Here is a 13,557-nt window from a genome sequence, read left to right as displayed (position 1 = left end):
TCTTTATTCATCACCTGCTCTATAATAGTAACATTTCTCTATATTCATCACCTGCTCTATAATAGTAACATTTCTCTATATTCATCACCTGCTCTATAATAGTAAAATGTCTCTTTATTCATCACCTGTTCTATAATAGTAACAAAATAAAAAACAGGCTACATGATTGAGGAAAATCATTTATTTCATTCTATATGCTACAAAGACAAAAGCAATATCTTCCCTAGATGATTAATTGAAAAATAATGGTTTTGCACAAAACGACCACAATAAAACAAAAGGGCAACATTAGTTTAATGTTTAAATAAAATAAAATAATGCTGAACTACTATAGACCAAAATGGGAAAATAAAGAAAATCATTATAATAATTGAATTCTCCTCTCCTGTATGTTTTCTAACTCTGTAACATGTAACGGTATAACATTATACTGAACCTGTAACAATAATGTCTGAACCATAACACCGATCAGTTTATCTGTTTAGACATGAAAAGTTAAGGCATTTACAATGTATCAACCATAATGCTATACAGTATATGACCAGTATATGACTGATGTTAAAGGACAGCTGTTGAATGAATAATACAACACACAATATATTAAAACACATTCAAATAAGAAAAATACATCTAGCAGTTAATATATCACATTTGATCAAATGGAGGTAAAATGTAAAAACATACAGCATTGTGTCTCACAGTTCTATATTAGAATCCAATGAGTTCCATTCTGATGGTTGTTATGGTGATCAGGTGATCTCAGCCTCACTCTTCTTCAACACGATCACCTGTTCAACACAGAAGTAGTTCATCAGATTGGTCATGTATTTACTTATCCAATACAGTACCACTTAGAAATTGAAATCATATCAGATGATTTACTAGTCAAGACTGTGCTACTTAGAATCCTATCAAATTATTTCCAATGAATGTCCAGCTCTCCCATATCAATAGCAGGGCTATTTACTCCTTATGTCCAGCTCTCCCATATCAATAGCAGGGCTATTTACTCCTTATGTCCAGCTCTCCCATATCAATACCAGGGCTATTTACTCCTTATGTCCAGCTCTCTCATATCAATACCAGGGCTATTTACTCCTCATGTCCAGCTCTCCCATATCAATAACAGGGCTATTTACTCCTTATGTCCAGCTCTCCCATATCAATACCAGGGCTATTTACACCTTATGTCCAGCTCTCCCATATCAATACCAGGGCTATTTACTCCTCATGTCCAGCTCTCCCATATCAATAACAGGGCTATTTACTCCTTATGTCCAGCTCTCCCATATCAATACCAGGGCTATTTACTCCTTATGTCCAGCTCTCCCATATCAATACCAGGGCTATTTACTCCTTATGTCCAGCTCTCCCATATCAATATCAGGGCTATTTACTCCTTATGTCAATGACAATGACATGACTCATTCAGAGCTAGTTATCAACACTTTACAACATGACTCATTCAGAGCTAGTTATCAACAGTTTACAACACCACTCATTCAGAGCTAGTTATCAACACTTTACAACATCACTTATTCAGAGCTAGTTATCAACACTTTACAACATCACTCATTCAGAGCTACTTATCAACACTTTAAACATGACTCAGTCAGAGCTAGTTATCAACACTTTACAACATAACTCATTCAGAGCTATTTATCAACACTTTAAACATGACTCAATCAGAGGTAGTTATCAACACTTTAAACATGACTCAATCAGAGGTAGTTATCAACACTTTACAACATCACTTATTCAGAGCTAGTTATCAACACTTTAAACATGACTCAGTCAGAGCTAGTTATCAACACTTTAAACATGACTCAATCAGAGGTAGTTATCAACACTTTAAACATGACTCAATCAGAGGTAGTTATCAACACTTTACAACATGACTCATTCAGAGCTAGTTATCAACAGTTTACAACATCACTCATTCAGAGCTAGTTATCAACACTTTACAACATCACTTATTCAGAGCTAGTTATCAACACTTTACAACATCACTCATTCAGAGCTACTTATCAACACTTTAAACATGACTCAGTCAGAGCTAGTTATCAACACTTTACAACATCACTCATTCAGAGCTTTTTATCAACACTTTAAACATGACTCAATCAGAGGTTGTTATCAACACTTTACAACATCACTTATTCAGAGCTAGTTATCAACACTTTAAACATGACTCAGTCAGAGCTAGTTATCAACACTTTAAACATAACTCAATCAGAGGTAGTTATCAACACTTTACAACATCACTTATTCAGAGCTAGTTATCAACACTTTAAACATGACTCAGTCAGAGCTAGTTATCAACACTTTAAAACATGACTCAATCAGAGGTAGTTATCAACACTTTACAACATGACTCATTCAGAGCTAGTTATCAACACTTTACAACATGACTCATTCAGAGCTAGTTATCAACAGTTTACAACATAACTCATTCAGAGCTAGTTATCAACACTTTACAACATGACTCATTCAGAGCTAGTTATCAACACTTTACAACATGACTCATTCAGAGCTAGTTATCAACAGTTTACAACATAACTCATTCAGAGCTAGTTATCAACACTTTACAACATCACTTATTCAGAGCTAGTTATCAACACTTTACAACATCACTCATTCAGAGCTAGTTATCAACACTTTAAACATGACTCAGTCAGAGCTAGTTACAACACTTTACAACATCACTCATTCAGAGCTATTTATCAACACTTTAAACATGACTCAATCGGAGGTAGTTATCAACACTTTAAACATGACTCAATCAGAGGTAGTTATCAACACTTTACAACATCCCTTATTCAGAGCTAGTTATCAACACTTTAAACATGACTCAGTCAGAGCTAGTTATCAACACTTTAAACATGACTCAATCAGAGGTAGTTATCAACACTTTACAACATCACTTATTCAGAGCTAGTTATCATCACTTTAAACATGACTCAGTCAGAGCTAGTTATCAACACGTTACAACATGACTCAATCAGAGGTAGTTATCAACACTTTACAACATGACTCATTCAGAGCTAGTTATCAACAATTTACAACATGACTCATTCAGAGCTAGTTATCAACAGTTTACAACATAACTCATTCAGAGCTAGTTATCAACACTTTACAACATGACTCATTCAGAGCTAGTTATCAACACTTTACAACATGACTCATTCAGAGCTAGTTATCAACAGTTTACAACATAACTCATTCAGAGCTAGTTATCAACACTTTAGAACATCACTTATTCAGAGCTAGTTATCAACACTTTACAACATCACACATTCAGAGCTAGTTATCAACACTTTAAACATGACTCAGTCAGAGCTAGTTATCAACACTTTACAACATCACTCATTCAGAGCTATTTATCAACACTTTAAACATGACTCAATCAGAGGTAGTTATCAACACTTTAAACATGACTCAATCAGAGGTAGTTATCAACACTTTACAACATCACTTATTCAGAGCTAGTTATCAACACTTTAAACATGACTCAGTCAGAGCTAGTTATCAACACTTTAAACATGACTCAATCAGACGTAGTTATCAACACTTTACAACATCACTTATTCAGAGCTAGTTATCAACACTTTAAACATGACTCAGTCAGGACTAGTTATCAACACTTTAAACATGACTCAGTCAGAGCTAGTTATCAACACTTTACAACATGACTCATTCAGAGCTAGTTATCAACAGTTTACAACATAACTCATTCAGAGCTAGTTATCAACACTTTACAACATCACTTATTCAGAGCTAGTTATCAACACTTTACAACATCACTCATTCAGAGCTAGTTATCAACACTTTAAACATGACTCAGTCAGAGCTAGTTATCAACACTTTAAACATGACTCAGTCAGAGCTATTTATCAACACTTTAAACATGACTCAGTCAGAGCTAGTTATCAACACTTTAAACATGACTCAATCAGAGCTAGTTATCAACACTTTACAACATGACTCAGTCAGAGCTAGTTATCAACACTTTAAACATGACTCAGTCAGAGCTAGTTATCAACACTTTAAACATGACTCAGTCAGAGTTACTGCAGTATTGTCCAAGTTATATAACTCTGATTTACAGCAGGTATTTTGTTGGAATGAGGCGATCCTGTATAAACTCAGGCTCTCACCTTGAGTCCTGCTCCTGCAGTATTTCACCAGCAGTATGATGGTCACCAACAGGTAGGGAGACCCCAACAGTAGACAATACACAGCAGCCTGGGTAGAGACATGGACAACACTGGATCTGCTGGAGATGGAACTGCAGTTGGAGAAAGAAAACAGTTTAAAACACTGGAGATGCTGGAGAAAGATGGAAATGGCAAGAAAAATACACAGATTTAGAATAATGTTCATACATGTAAAATGTTCAGTAAATTTTCATGGTTAGTTACATATAAGCGCCGTAGCTCAGCTGGTAGAGCACGGCGCTTATAACGCCAAGGTTGTGGGTTCGATCCCCGGGACCACCCAAACACAAAAATGTATGCACGCACGACTGTAAGTCGCTTTGGATAAAAGCGTCTGCTAAATGGCATATTATATTTATTATATTATATTATATTATATATAATGTCTCACCTGTCAAAGTCATCCAGCTCTCTGGTGATTCTCCTTCAGAGTTGGTACACTTGTAGAGTCCTTCATCTGACTTGGATACTGCAGGGATGGTCATCGCTCCTGTAGTCTCCGTCCTGATGAGGGATCCATCTTTGTAGAAATCAGCTGTGAGGTTAGAGGGAGTTCCCTGATATCTGCAGCGCAGAGTCACTGAATCTCCCTCAGTCACAGGAAGGGCAGGGCTCTCCAGGATCACAGCACCAGCTGTATATAATATATAAACATCATATATAAACAGGTCTCTCCAGGATCACAGCACCAGCTGTATATAATATATAAACATCATATATAAACAGGGCTCTCCAGGATCACAGCACCAGCTGTATATAATATATAAACATCATATATAAACAGGTCTCTCCAGGATCACAGCACCAGCTGTATATAATATATAAACAGGTCTCTCCAGGATCACAGCACCAGCTGTATATAATATATAAACATCATATATAAACAGGTCTCTCCAGGATCACAGCACCAGCTGTATATAATATATAAACAGGTTTCTCCAGGATCACAGCACCAGCTGTAAATAATATAAAAACATCATATATAAACAGGTCTCTCCAGGATCACAGCACCAGCTGTATATAATATATAAACATCACATATAAACAGGTTTCTCCAGGATCACAGCACCAGCTGTATATAATATATAAACATCATATATAAACAGGTCTCTCCAGGATCACAGCACCAGCTGTATATAATATATAAACATCATATATAAACAGGTCTCTCCAGGATCACAGCACCAGCTGTATATAATATATAAACATCATATATAAACAGGTCTCTCCAGGATCACAGCACCAGCTGTATATAATATATAAACAGGGCTCTCCAGGATCACAGCACCAGCTGTATATAATATATAAACATCATATATAAACATAACATCAGCTATCTCCATCCAGCAGACTTCCCATGAATCTCACAGATCAAAGAGACAGGCTCATATAAAAATAAAACAGATATCTGTCTGGACAGACACAGAGAGGCTGGAAGAGAGAGAGAGAGAGAGAGAGAGAGAGAGAGAGAGAGAGAGAGAGAGAGAGAGAGAGAGAGAGAGAGAGACAGAGAGAGAGAGAGAGAGAGAGAGAGAGAGAGAGAGAGAGAGACAGAGAGAGAGAGAGAGACACAGAGAGAGAGAGAGAGAGAGAGACAGAGAGAGAGAGAGAGAGACAGAGAGAGAGAGAGAGAGCAAGAGAGAGAGAAAAAAGGATGAGAGAAAGAGAGAGAGAAAAGGAGAGAGAGAGAGAGAGAGAGAGAGAGAGAGAGAGAGAGAGAGAGAGAGAGAGAGAGAGAAGGAAAGATAGTAGAGAGAGAGGGAGGGAGAGCGAGAGAGAGAGACAACGTGAGCTCCTGATATATTTCTGTTGTTTTGTTTTTAGAATGAGATAAACACTCAAATCTAAAAAGAATTCAAGACAAGAAGTGATGAACAACAACTCTATTAAATCAGAATAGAGAAAAAAGTAACTTTGCGCCTCAAATTAAGAAGTTTTTACTCTCACTAGCTAGCTACACCACAAAAACCTAGCCAGCAGGCTAACAAGCCAGCCAGAAAATTGAGCTAGCACAAACCTAGCAAGGGGAGTTAATACAACTACATCAAACAATCAAACTGAGTGAGTAAATCAAAAAGAAGCACGGACTCTAACTTTAAACATATCTCCTGTTTTTTTGTGTGAAGATTTCTAACTCTTTTTGCCGGTTTTTGAGCTAAACAGGAGCTAGCTAGCAACAGCAGCAGACAAACAAATCTGGTTGCCATGGCAATGCTGCAGCAGAACAGAGCAGCAGCAGCAGTAGCAGCAGAGCCCACAGGCACCATGTCCCCACTCCCCCTCAGCGCTGAGTCCATTCTCTACCCTCCAGAGGCCACAGGCACCATGTCCCCACTCCCCCTCAGCGCTGAGTCCATTCTCTACCCTCCAGAGCCCACAGGCACCATGTCCCCACTCCCCCTCAGCGCTGAGTCCATTCTCTACCCTCCAGAGGCCACAGGCACCATGTCCCCACTCCCCCTCAGCGCTGAGTCCATTCTCTACCCTCCAGAGCCCACAGGCACCATGTCCCCACTCCCCCTCAGCGCTGAGTCCATTCTCTACCCTCCAGAGCCCACAGGCACCATGTCCCCACTCCCCCTCAGCGCTGAGTCCATTCTCTACCCTCCAGAGCCCACAGGCACCATGTCCCCACTCCCCCTCAGCGCTGAGTCCATTCTCTACCCTCCAGAGGCCCACAGGCACCATTTCCCCACTCCCCCTCAGCGCTGAGTCAATTCTCTACCCTCCAGAGGTCCACAGGCACCATGTCCCCACTCCCCCTCAGCATTGAGTCCATTCTCTACCCTCCAGAGGCCACAGGCACCATGTCCCCACTCCCCCTCAGCACTGAGTCCATTCTCTACCCTCCAGAGCCCACAGGCACCATGTCCCCACTCCCCCTCAGCACTGAGTCCATTCTCTACCCTCCAGAGCCCACAGGCACCATGTCCCCACCCCCCCCTCAGCACTGAGTCCATTCTCTACCCTCCAGAGGCCCACAGCCACCATGTCCCCACTCCCCCTCAGCGCTGAGTCCATTCTCTACCCCCCCAGAGGCCCACAGGCACCATGTCCTCACTCCCCCTCAGCGCTGAGTCCATTCTCTACCCTCCAGAGGCCACAGGCACCATGTCCCCACTCCCCCTCAGCGCTGAATCCATTCCCTACCCCCAGAGGCCACAGGCACCATGTCCCCACTCCCCCTCAGCGCTGAGTCCATTCTCTACCCCCCAGAGGCCCAAAGGCACCATGTCCCCACTCCCCCTCAGCGCTGAGTCCATTTTCTACCCTCCAGAGGCCACAGGCACCATGTCCCCACTCCAACTCAGCGCTGAGTCCATTCTCTATCCTCCAGAGGCCCACAGGCACCATGTCCCCACTCCCCCTCAGCACTGAGTCCATTCTCTACCCCCCAGAGGCCCACAAGCACCGTCCCCACTCCCCCTCAGCGCTGAGTCCATTCTCTACCCTCCAGAGGCCACAGGCACCATGTCCCCACTACCCCTCAGCGCTGAGTCCATTCTCTACCCCCCCTTTGGCCAGGGCCCTCTGCCCGCGAATATGTCCTCCCAAGACCACCATTCGCCCTCCTGGGACATCACCAACTCCTCCTGCTTGGCACGCTGCTTGGTCCTTTTATGATGGGATCTTCTGTCACGATCGTCGTTAGATGAAGACCAAGGCGCAGCGTGGTGAGCGCACATTTTATTGTAGTACACCACACGAACAAAACAACAAACCAAACGATACGTGAAGTCCTAGGTTAATACACCAAAACAAACCTTACGGAACAAGATCCCACAAATAACTAGTGCCAACAGGCTGCCTAAGTATGGTTCCCAATCAGAGACAACGAGAATCAGCTGTCTCTGATTGGGAACCACCCTGGCCAACATAGAAATACACGAACTAGAACAAAACATAGAAAATAACACGTAGACAATCCACACCCTGGCTCAACATATAAGAGTCCCCAGAGCCAGGGCGTGACAGTAGTACTACAGGAAACATGGTGCAGAGGTGATGTTTCCACTGGCTGTCCACTAGGTTATAGGGAGATAATCACACCATCCACCAAATTAAAAGGAATCACGCAGGGCAGAGACTCAGGGGGAACGCTAATATGGTATAAATCTGAACTAACTAATTCAATCGAATTGATCAAAACAGGATAATTCTTTATCTGGTTAAAAATCAACAAGGAGGCTATCTTAACAGATAACAACGTCTTCCTCTGTGCCACATACATTCCCCCCTCAGAGTCACCCTACTTCATTGAAGAGAGTTTCTCCATTCTAGAGGGGGAGATTAGTCACTTTCAGGCCCAAGGCAATGTACTGGTCTGTGGAGACCTGAATGCTAGAACAGCAGAAGAACTAGACACTATTAACAGTCATGGGGATAAACACCTACCGGGAAGCAACAACCTTTCCCTCCCCACATACCCTCCTAGAAACAACTATGACAAAGTGAAAAACAAAAATGGAGCACAGCTCCTGAAGCTCTGTCGAACACTGGGTCTGTACATAGTCAATGGTAGGTTAAGAGGGGACTCTTTTGGTAGGTACACCTACAGCTCATCCCTTGGCAGCAGTACTGTAGACTACTTCATCACCGACCACAACCCAGAGTCTCTCAGAGCCTTCACAGTCAGCCCACTAACACCTCTCTCAGACCACAGTAAAATCACAGTGTATCTGAGAAGAGCAGAACCCAACCATGAAGCATCACGGCCCAATAAATTACATGGTACTAAACAGCACTCAGAAAATCTGGCCCAACCAAATCATCACAAAGCAAAAATTAAAATCTATCACCTATTGGAAAAACACCACAAAAAATCAAAGTAAACTTCAATGCTATTTGGCTCTAAACAGACAGTACATTGTGGCAGACTATCTGACCACTGTGACTGATAGAAAACTGAGGAAAACAATGACTAGGTACAGACTCAGTGAGCACAGTCTGGCTATAGAGACCGGTCGTCACAGGCAAACCTGGCTGCCCAGAGAGGACAGGCTTATGCTCACTCTGCCCCCGGGGAGAGGTAGAGACAGACCTGCATTTCTTATTACACTGTGACAAATACTGAGACCTAAGAGAATCTTTATATTCCAAAATTATCATTCAGTACAAAGAATTCGAAACTATAAAAGAGGAAGAAAAAATCCAATATTTATTGTCTTCTCAGTCATGTTGAGATGGTCGAGTACTATTGCTTTAATGTATTGTTATTCTCATTAATATTGTTGTTGTAGTTGCTGTTTCCACTACTACTATTATTATTATTGCTGTTGGTCCCACCATTTTTGTTATGTGTATACTTTGACAATGTAAGTAATTTAACTTGCCATGTCAATAAAGTCTATTGAATTGAATTGAGAGAGAGAGAGAGAGACTTTTGACTTTTTGTCTTTCTTTAATGGTACATCCTCATTTCATTAAAACCTCACCCCACCCCCCACCCCCTAAAATAAAATAAACAAATTACCAATATGCCCTGTACTCTCTCACCTTTTCCTCTTCCCCACGACACAAAAACACCACCACACATCACAATGACCCAAACCTCACCACTTCTACAACCGTATATCCAGACCATCTTCCCCAGCTATACAGACAGCCCATATCTCTTGAAACATCTCCACACTTTTTATCATTTTATAAAACTCAAATTCCACCCTAAGGCGTGCAGAGACCATCCCATTAAATAATAGTAAAGGGTCTGTTATCCCCCCACCTTTGACCCTGTTCCTCCTTGTTATCCAAATAGCCAACTTTGACTGAGCAAACAGAAAATTCAACAACACACATTTTTCCTTATTTGAATACCTGTACCCCATTATAAACATCCCGACAGTAAAACCCACCCCCAACCTCTCACACAGACATTCCAACTGAGACATTAAAGGCATTAACCTGGCGCACACAGAAAACAAATGAATCACAGTTTCACTCATGACACAGAAAGGACACCCCTGTCTGACTCCCGGTTCAACCCGTGCCAACCAGCTGTTAGTGTCCAGGGCTCCATGTAGAACCCTCCACTGGAGGTCCCCTGACCTCTTTGGTACTGGGAGTTTGTAGAGCCCCCTCCATCTAAAACCCACCATACTCTCCGCCCCACATGCCCCCTGCCACTGATGTGCCTTCACTCCTGTTAAGCTCCTAATGTTCCTTACCTTAATGCAGAGGTTGTAGAGGGCTTTACCTCCCACCCCCTCAAACTCCCCCAGGCTCGGAGTGTTAAAAAATCCACCAGCTTGTGTTGCAGGTCTGCGAGCAGCCTGGCGGGGGGGTTGAGGACAGCCAGTTTATGCCACAGGGAAGATGCCACCAGGTTGTTGATTATCAGCACCCTCCCTCTATATGACACTTGGGACAGGAGCCACCTCCACCTGGCCAGTCTTGACACCACTGCCTGTGACAGCCCCTCCCAGTTCTTCCTGACCCACCTCTCCGAGCCCAGGTACACCACCAATATTTTAAGCCCTTCACAACCCCACTGCAACCCCCCTGGAAGCAAAGGAGGGGCCCTATCCCCCCATGCCCCACATAACAGAGCTTTGCTCTTTCCCCTGTTTACCTTAGCTGACGAAGCTCCCTCGGACACCTTCAGACTATTCTCTAGTGCCTGCATATCCTGACCATCCCTGACCATCACAGAAACGTCATCTGCATACGCTGACACTGCTATGCCTGTCCAGCACACTCCCTGCAGTCTCCTGCGTAGCAGACCCAAAAAAGACTCAATGGCTAGTGTATATAACTGCCCTGATAGAGGGCATCCTTGTCTAATGCCCCGCCTCACCCAGACTGGCCTACTGAGCCCCCCTCCCACCTTGACCATACATGATGCCCCAGCATACAACATCTTCACATAGGCCAAAAAAACTTTCCCCAAACCCAAACACAGACATCACATTAAACCGATATTCATGGTCCACTCTATCAAAAGCCTTCTCTTGATCTAAAGAGACCATTCCAAAGTTCACATTAGAACTTCTCGACAAGTCCAACATGTCCCTGATTAAGAACAAGTTGTCCGTGATTAAGCGTCCTGGTATGCAATATGTCTGGTCCTTGTGTACTATAGAGTCCAGATGGGACTTAGTCTGTTAGCGAGGACCTTGGCAAATATCTTGTAGTCCGCACAGAGCAATGCCACAGGCCTCCAGTTCCCTTTTTTGGGCAGGAGAGTCAGAGCCGACCGCCGGCAACTCATCGGCAACTCTCCTACCCCGACGCATTCACGCAACACGCAAAAGAAGTCCAGTCCAATTATTTCCCAGAATTTTTTATAAAACTCCACTGGGAGTCCATCGACCCCCGGTGCATGGCCGGGGGACATCTGGGTTACGGCCTCTGCCAGTTCATGGGACAACAGGGGAATGTCCATTTCATCCCTTTGTACCAGAGAGAGCTTAGGGAGTTCGGCAAAAAAAAACCTGAGCACACATAGGATCACACAGTTCTGCCTTATACAATTCAGTATAAAACTCCACAGTCCGCTCCCGCATCTCCCCCACCACAGAGGTCACCTGCCCATCCGAAAGCCGAAGACAATGCATACCCTTGGCTTCACCGCTCTGTCTTTCCAAACCAAAGGAGGAGGAGCTGGGAGCATCCATCTCCTTGAGCATGGAGAACCTAGCTCTTACAAGTGCTCCCTTTGCTTTAACCTGTAAAAAACTATCAGCTAGATTAGCCTGGAGGCCTACATTGCCTTGCCCCACCAGCTCCACCTCCATCTCACTAATACTACGTTCGAGTTCCCCCAATACTCTCCTAGCCTCTGAGGATGACAGAGCTGTATACTGTTGGCCGAAAAGCCGAATTTGGACTTTTCCCACATCCCACCATTGACTCAGAGACTCATACTCCTCTCTTCGCTGCCCCCACCTTTCCCAAAACGTCTGGAAACCTGAGCAAAAAGTGGCATCTTGTAAGAGCTTTACATTAAACTTCCAATAGGATGCCTGCCGAGGCCCTGGTGAAATAGACAGCCGAGCCATGGTTATGTGATGATCCGAAAAACCCACCGGGAGAATGGTAGCGCCCAACAGCCTATTGCTCTGATTCCTGGACATGTACAATCGATCAAGCCGGGCTGCACTCACCCTAGCCCCAAAGACCTTCACCCATGTATATTGTCTTGTGTTGGGATGTCTAGTTCTCCAAACATCCACTAGGTCAAACTGATTAATAATGTCCCTTAACACCCCCACTGAGCCTGAATGAGGCTCCTCCCCATTTCTGTCTTTGGTAAAATCCATCGTACAGTTCCAGTCCCCGCCGACCACCAGCCTCTCCTCAGGCGCTACCTGTGAGAGTTCCTGTCTAAGACACCCAAATAGATGCCCCCTCTCTCCCTGTGTTAGGCGCATACACATTTATAAAGACAAAACCCTGTTGTTAATTTCTGCCTTTACTACAAGCAGTCTACCCGTACACACCTCTTTTGAGGAGCACATTTTTACAGACAGACCCGGTACAAAAAGGACTGCCACCCCTTCACTAACATTTGTCCCATGGCTCAGCACACTTGCCCCTTTCCACCAGAGCCCCCAATCAACTTCATTCACCACATCGCTATGCGTCTCCTGCAGAAACAACACTTGTACTTTTTTTTGTTTTACATATTCACCCAACACACTCCTCTTTCCCGCATCTCTGGCACCATTAATATTAAGCGAGCCTACCCAAAGAGTCTCCATAAGAAGTGGGAGAAAAGCCAGCAAAGAAAGAGACCAATAGCAAAGCTCAAAAAGCTCCAGTGCCAGAAAGAAACCTTTCATCAAAACAGAGCCTGAAGGTAGACCCTTACGCACGGTAGTGACCCAGGTGGTAAGGGTAGGTAACAACACATCTGCCACACTGATCCTCAACACGGGGGCCCCTCAGGGGTGCGTGCTCAGTCCCCTCCTGTACTCTCTGTTCACCCATGACTGCATGGCCAGGCACGACTCCAACACCATCATTAAGTTTGCCGACGACACAACAGTGGTAGGCCTGATCACCGACAACGATGAGACAGCCTATAGGGAGGAGGTCAGAGACCTGGCCGTGTGGTGCCAGGATAACAACCTCTCCCTCAACGTGACCAAGACAAAGGAGATGATTGTAGACTACAGGAAAAAAAAGAGGACTGAGCACGCCCCCATTCTTATCGACGGGGCTGTAGTGGAACAGGTTGAGAGCTTCAAGTTCCTTGGTGTCCACATCACCAACGAACTATCATGGTCCAAACACACCAAGACAGTCGTGAAGAGGGCACGACAAAGCCTATTCCCCCTCAGGAGACTGAAAAAGATTTGGCATGGGTCCTCAGATCCTCAAAAATTATACAGCTGCACCA

The 13,557-nt window shown here is 43.8% G+C and overlaps 1 protein-coding gene across 1 annotated transcript in view; it reads right to left on the bottom strand.

Moving 5' to 3' along the window:
* Nucleotides 1-228: 228 nt before the first annotated feature.
* LOC123482873 (sialoadhesin-like) overlaps nucleotides 229-13,557 on the bottom strand; it is a 39,112-nt gene continuing 25,783 nt past the window's right edge. The window contains exons 15-17 of the mRNA XM_045211885.1: nucleotides 4,609-4,851; nucleotides 4,158-4,288; nucleotides 229-788 (exon numbers count right to left, since the gene is read on the bottom strand). Of these exons, the coding sequence (XP_045067820.1) occupies nucleotides 4,200-4,288; nucleotides 4,609-4,851 (332 nt within the window). The 3' untranslated portion in view covers nucleotides 229-788; nucleotides 4,158-4,199. The remainder of the gene's footprint in view (nucleotides 789-4,157; nucleotides 4,289-4,608; nucleotides 4,852-13,557) is intronic.

The sequence above is a fragment of the Coregonus clupeaformis genome, chromosome 39, assembly GCF_020615455.1.
Source record: "Coregonus clupeaformis isolate EN_2021a chromosome 39, ASM2061545v1, whole genome shotgun sequence".
NCBI classification, from domain to species: domain Eukaryota; kingdom Metazoa; phylum Chordata; class Actinopteri; order Salmoniformes; family Salmonidae; genus Coregonus; species Coregonus clupeaformis.
Note: the sequence above shows the minus strand (reverse complement) of the source record. Positions and strands in the feature narration are given on the sequence as shown.